Source organism: Liolophura sinensis, chromosome 13 (assembly GCF_032854445.1).
Source record: "Liolophura sinensis isolate JHLJ2023 chromosome 13, CUHK_Ljap_v2, whole genome shotgun sequence".
NCBI classification, from domain to species: Eukaryota; Metazoa; Mollusca; class Polyplacophora; order Chitonida; family Chitonidae; genus Liolophura; species Liolophura sinensis.
The window spans coordinates 11,420,756-11,427,677 of NC_088307.1; the positions used below are offsets into that span (position 1 = coordinate 11,420,756).

Consider the following 6,922-nt stretch of genomic DNA (forward strand, 5'->3'; position numbering starts at 1 on the left):
CCCATAATGGCCGCCAGATCTCCTGTGGTCTATTACATACCAAAGTTTCACCCAATTTTGTTGAGACGTTTTTCAATTTTGAAAAATGAAAAATTGGCAATTTTTTTAGCATATACTACTTCCGGTTTGCTGACGCCACTTCCGACTGTGTAAAAGTTTTCTACTTGCCTTGCGATGATGTTAGGCCTTAAGGTTGCATCTCTAGTTTCATTGGTTGAGGAGATATACCTATTTGAAGTTTTGATGACGTCACTTCGGGTGTTGCAAAAATTGCATTTTCAGAATCAGCGTCCAAAACCGCATCATATGGGACTATTTGCTCGACTTTTTCTTTGGAATTGTAGAAGTTATTAGCAAAAAACTGATTTTTTTGTCACAATGGCGAGCTTCTACAATTTTCAACGGAGAAAGTTCTCGTTCTATCGGTATAGGTACTAACACGTTTGATAACGGTATTAGCACCTACACCGAAAAGGCGCTAACTGAATAAACAGAAGTTGTAATTCATATATGTGTTAGGTTGTGACGAATATGGCCAGTCTTATATTAGGGAGTAGCTATTTAGCGCAACGGTGCAAGCAATGTACATGGTATATAAATTAACCAGGTTTCAATCCCTGTGGTGGGCAGGGAATTCGTAGATTTTCTTACTCTCGCGGTTCATGGGACAATAGCTATATTGAGCGGCTAACGACGCGTTTACACAGTCCATTATCCGTTGAAGACTACATGTCTTTTACCGGTTTGGTGTGCATAAACGAATATAATTAAGACATACAGTATAGCGAAAAAAACTAGAGCTGCCACCACGGTGTCAGAGCTGGCAAATGGTCACATGTAACCGCTGAAATAAGGCCTCTTGTCAATTTATCTCAGTTAGGGTTTTATTCTAACTGTTCATGTAAATGCATAAATAGTAACAAATTACAATGCACCAAGTACCATGGCTTAAAGAGAATTAGGTAAAAAAAATGCAGTCATGCTAATTGCAATTTATCTAAATTTTTATTAATTTATCTAAATAAAACTTTAATATTAAATAAAACCACCCATCATCGTGTATATAAGTGAAAAATTCTTGGATATCGCGTTAAACAAATAGTCAAATAAATTCTAAAAAAATAATTAATAACTTCATGAAAAAAATCATATCCGTTTTCATCACACTTTTAAGAGCACCTTCACGAAATCCGTGGCCGTTTCCTTCCAGGCTCTCAGCATGTCATCAATCCGGCGGAGTTTCCGGAAACCACCGATCTTATGATGGACTTATTCGGCGTGATCGGGGAGTCGGCAGCCCTGAAAGGCTGTGTCAAGAAAGTCGCCACTCCTCTGGACAAGGCCATCCAATTTGCCAAGGACGTGGCTGAGATCCACGATAAAATGAAGAAAATTGAGCAAAGGATTGAGGTCACGGTCGGGATTATGGAGGTAGTGATGATGATACCTTACGTGGGACAGGCGGCCTCTGTGGTGTTAGAGCCGACGGTGACTGTGCTCAACACTATCGACTCTGGGGTAAGATAATGGTGGGGCAGAAATGATGATACCTTACGTGGGACAGGCGGCCTCTGTGGTGTTAGAGCCGACGGTGACTGTTCTCAACACTATCGACTCTGGGGTAAGATAATGGTGGGGCAGAAATGATGATACCGGTACCTTACGTGGGCAGGCGGCCTCTGTGGTGTTAGAACAGGCGGTGACTGTCCTCAACACTATCGACTCTGGGGTAAGATAATGGTGGGGCAGAAATGATGATACCGGTACCTTACGTGGGACAGGCGGCCTCTGTGGTGTTAGAGCCGACGGTGACTGTCCTCAACATTATCGACTCTGGGGTAAGATAATGGTGGGGCAGAAATGATGATACCGGTACCTTACGTGGGCAGGCGGCCTCTGTGATGTTAGAACAGGCGGTGACTGTCCTCAACACTATCGACTCTGGGGTAAGATAATGGTGGGGCAGAAATGATGATACCTTACGTGGGACAGGCGGCCTCTGTGGTGTTAGAGCCGACGGTGACTGTTCTCAACACTATCGACTCTGGGGTAAGATAATGGTGGGGCAGAAATGATGATACCTTACGTGGGACAGGCGGCCTCTGTGGTGTTAGAACAGGCGGTGACTGTCCTCAACACTATCGACTCTGGGGTAAGATAATGGTGGGGCAGAAATGATGATACCGGTACCTTACGTGGGCAGGCGGCCTCTGTGGTGTTAGAGCCGACGGTGACTGTCCTCAACATTATCGACTCTGGGGTAAGATAATGGTGGGGCAGAAATGATGATACCGGTACCTTACGTGGGCAGGCGGCCTCTGTGGTGTTAGAACAGGCGGTGACTGTCCTCAACACTATCGACTCTGGGGTAAGATAATGGTGGGGCAGAAATAATGATACTTTACGTGGGACAGGCGGCCTCTGTGGTGTTAGAGCCGACGGTGACTGTCCTCAACACTATCGACTCTGGGGTAAGATAATGGTGGGGCTGAAATGATGATACCTTACGTGGGACAGGCGGCCTCTGTGGTGTTAGAACAGGCGGTGACTATCCTCAACACTATTGACACCTGGGTAAGATAATGGTGGGGCAGAAATGGTGATACCTTACGTGGGACAGGCGGCCTCTGTGGTGTTAGAACAGGCGGTGACTGTCCTCAACACTATCGACTCTGGAGTAAGATAATGGTGGGGCAGAAATGATGATACCTTACGTGGGCAGGCGGCCTCTGTGGTGTTAGAACAGGCGGTGACTGTCCTCAACACTATCGACTCTGGGGTAAGATAATGGTGGGGTAGAAATAATGACACATTTCGTGGGACAGGTGGCCTCTGTTGTGACTCTCCTCCACACTGTCAACTCTGGGGTAAGTTAGTGCTGGGGTAGGGATGATGATACCACAAGTAAGGCAATCAGTGACATTTCTTAATACTATCAACTCTGAGGTAAGGTTGGTCCTAGAATGTTCAGGCAATTCATCAAAATATCATTGTAGACATAGACAAGCCATGAAGGTGTATGATATACATGATAATGAAAATAGAAATTCTTAGCTTAAATATTAAATACTTAGATTGTTTTTGCTAACAATTATATTATCATAAGAACTACAAGAACTGTAAGAACCATTATAAGAACTAAAACCGGATCAAAATACTTTATCCTTGAATGACAAAAAGGGAGTACCCTTAGTAATTTCTGAATAGTCAGAAATATTTGTTCGGTTTGTAAGAAAAAAAATCAGCTACATATATATAATTTCACTTATTCATCTGCTGTCAAGGTGTCAAAAGTGGAGCCAGTTGTTGGGAAATTCGCCGGCTTGTTGGATAGATGGACGGAACCTCTGAAAACGGTAAAGGAAAAGGTGGAATGGGCGGAGAAAATCATCGGTAATTTCACAAAGGTTGTGTTTCTGGGTAAGTATAGTTGGCTATTGTCTTTTTTCCTTTTTCATCGAGTTTAGCTTTTATAACACTGCATTGACTATGACGAAAATTAAGCAAATGCTGTAGATTCATGAATTGTGAGTGAAAATGTTAAGATATGTAATGAAACACTGATCACTAGATTTTCATTCCCTTCATGGTTTTGTGTCTCCAAGGTAAAGCCAAAGCCGCACCTGCTGAAAGGATGCTCGGATGCACTTCCGATTGGCCCATAGGCGATGCTTTTACATAGGTAAATTTGTTTGTGAATTTGCACATGAAATATTCATGAGTGAACTGTTTATTAAGTTATACGTTTTATGTCCATCTTTTCCCAAGTTGAGGCTAAAGCTGGAGCGGCGGAAGGATGTGTGGACGCACTTCCAGCTGGTCGATCTCCGGCGATCCACGCCTTAGAAGGGGTGTCCAGGAAAATGGATGTCTTTCCAGAGGGTTTTGGTAAAGTTCTGGGAACAGTGAACAAGGGGTGTTCAAAAGTAGAGAACGTCCTGTCTAAACTCCATGTATTGCGCAGGCGCAGGGGATTACCGAAGCTAAGTGCAGTCAAACGTAAGTTTGTGTCGTCCTGTAGGTGCAACTGTGCCATGCCACTAAAATAGACGCTGCGTTGAGAATTTTTATAACGTAACTACCCCGCATGGATGAATATTACCAGTTGTGCTCTCTTCTGTTCTTATAGCATTTGGAGAGATTCTCATCTTGCAAGGGGAAATGTTCATTTTTTTGCATAATTTTCTAATGTCTTTCATTGCCTGTCGGAAAGAAACGAATTTATTAACATGTTTTGAAACTTAATTACGCATTATTCGAAAACCGTTTCTGTTCCCATTTTCATAATGATTCTAGCAAGATGCATCCGTCATTTACTTTACAAATCTTATTGTATACACAGTTGGGAAGTCCCTTTGAAACAGTGTAACCGTGTGACTACTTTTGTTCCAAATGATACGGCGACGCATGGGATTCTAAACGGCACACCTCATGGCTGAAAGACTTTGCTATAAAAAGGAGTCTTTCTCGTTTCTGAATCAAACACCTTCCATTAGAGTCCAAGGCTTCCATACCATGTAACTAGCCATAGAATAGGCCACAACACAAAGTTACTCATTTTCTATAATTTGAATCAGACAGAAAATAAAATTAGAAAAGTGCTTTGCATTGCCATTTTCTCATTCATCTTTAAGTATCAAGGGCCAGTTTCACAAAGCAGGTTTTTGTACTGGTGTCAATACTTAAAAGCTCGATATAATCTGCAGATTGCAGTTCAGTTTTTTTATATATTTGCCTTAACATATTTTGCCACACATGCGCAGTGTTTCCAATTTTAATTTATTTTATTTATTTGATTTGTGTTTTACACCGTACTCAAGAATATTTCTCTTATACAACGGCGGCCAGCATTATAGTGGGGTGAGCTCCAATTTTAACTTATATGCTTCATAAATAAGCGGTTAAATCTTAGGGCGAAACTGCGTTCGTGGAAGGAGGGGGACTTTTGAAGACGTTTTTTCTCACCCACACTCCCTTTCTCTCTCTCTCTTTCTCTCTCTCTACTTTGACTCAGATGTCCTGGACGCAATCCTGAATGCTTTTGGTCCGCTCGGGCACTTCTTGGACAAGGTGGATCACATTCTGCACAAGAAGTTCTGTCTCATCCACAGGCATGTCTGTAATTTTTTCCACAGTAAAGCTTTACTTTCAAAGAAAGGTGATCTTCGCCATTGACGTAGTTTGATTCAGAGTATGTCGTTAAGCGATAAGGAAATAAATCGTCGCATTCTTTGAACGTAGGGGAGGAGGGGGTGGGTCAAGTTTTCACGTCAAATTGATCACTTTCTTATAAATTATACATATCGTATCTTCTAAAAGCTGCAATAACTTAAAGGTCTTTTTAGTCATTAAGTGTAAGAAATCGAACGTTCATATAGCCAGCAGGAGCTTTCTGGTTTTAACAATGTCTCTTCTTTCTCGTATGATTCTATTATGGGACTATTATATGGAGATACTGTGCTTGCAGTTTGGGGAAGTTGGTGGAGGAAGTCGGAGAGAAAGTAATCGACGGCGCTGAAAAAGTCCTAAAAGGAGCAGAGCATCTCGGGAAAGAAGTCCTTAAAGGGGCTAAGCACTTTGTGGACGAAGCCGGACATGTGTGGGCAGAAATCGAAGAAGGGGCGGAGCATGTTTTGCACGAGGTAGGACACGGCCTCGAACATGCTGGCAAGGAAATCGCCAAGGGGGCTGAACACGTTGGTAAAGAAGTCGTGAAAGGCGCGGAACACGTGGCCCATGAGGTTGGAAAAGGCGCTGAACACGTGGCCCACGAGGTAGTGAAAGGAGCGGAACACGTAGGCCATGAGGTTGCAAAGGGCGCTGAACACGTGGCTCACGAAGTTGGTAAAGGTATCTCACACGTGGGTCACGAAGTGTCGCACGCAATTCACCACGTTGGACACGTGATCCACCACATATTTGGCCGTCGGAATGCAGTGGATAAGTACTATCTCATCGATGGAAAGTTGTACGTACTGGTTGATGTGAGTAGTGGGTGGTCTTCAAAATCTTTGATTTTGAATCTCTTTGAATCGAATAACATAAAACGTAACTAGACAATTGATTCGTTAAATATTATTTCAGGAAAAATTTTAAATATACAGTCAAATTATTCTTGTGCCAAATACAGGTAAAGCGAAAGAATAAATATTTCAAGTTTCTGATTGTTTATTTGCCTTAGAAGGAACAGACGTATATCCCGTGTGTATAGGCCTATTTTGTTTAATTGTATTCCTTAGATTCTGTTATTAATCTCACGATCTTTATCATAAGCGTTGGCGCGTACGTCGGAAATTTTTTAAAGATAGTACAATTATAGGCAGTCGTTCAAAGCTTCTCAAATTTTACTAATAATACAGAACCCTTAGTGGAAGATACATACAACATACATATTCAGGGTGTCTGAAGTCCTTATCTCCATTTACCCCCAGGGGCTAATTTGTGCATCACACTCAAAAAATCAATTCTTCACAGGGTAATGTGGATACCCGCTCGCGCAGAGGGCTTGATATCTGCATCCGGGTCAGCGACATTCTGAAGGGAGTTAACTACGTCACAGGGGGATTAATGAGCAAGGCACAGTCTTTGATTGATGCTGTTTTTCCACGGGAAGAGTCCATTCCATATTCCAGGTAAAGCTGACAGCTTAGAAATGTCATGCTATGTTTTAATGCGTTTCTTTACTAATGGCGATGTATGGAAAACTTACGGACACACACATGTTTGTGTCGTTTGTTGGTAACAATTTATCGTCGCTCGTTTTCAGCATGACTTTGATCCTATTACGACGATGTCTCCTTGTAGAAAGAAAGTCTGTCTCAATCAGTTATGAGCACAAATTGGCAACAGCTCCATATCGTCTTGGACTCATCGCCTACGTTAAGAAAAGGATGTTCAATATTCGACCGACTGACTCACCATA

The 6,922-nt window shown here is 42.4% G+C and overlaps 1 protein-coding gene across 1 annotated transcript in view; it reads left to right on the forward strand.

Moving 5' to 3' along the window:
• Window positions 1–1,967: 1,967 nt before the first annotated feature.
• The window catches only part of LOC135480857 (suprabasin-like), a 5,898-nt gene continuing 943 nt past the window's right edge, over window positions 1,968–6,922 (forward strand). The window contains exons 1-6 of the mRNA XM_064760786.1: window positions 1,968–2,049; window positions 3,285–3,420; window positions 3,769–3,999; window positions 5,015–5,111; window positions 5,468–5,984; window positions 6,475–6,632. Coding sequence (XP_064616856.1) covers window positions 1,969–2,049; window positions 3,285–3,420; window positions 3,769–3,999; window positions 5,015–5,111; window positions 5,468–5,984; window positions 6,475–6,632 — 1,220 coding nt within the window. The 5' untranslated portion in view covers window position 1,968. The remainder of the gene's footprint in view (window positions 2,050–3,284; window positions 3,421–3,768; window positions 4,000–5,014; window positions 5,112–5,467; window positions 5,985–6,474; window positions 6,633–6,922) is intronic.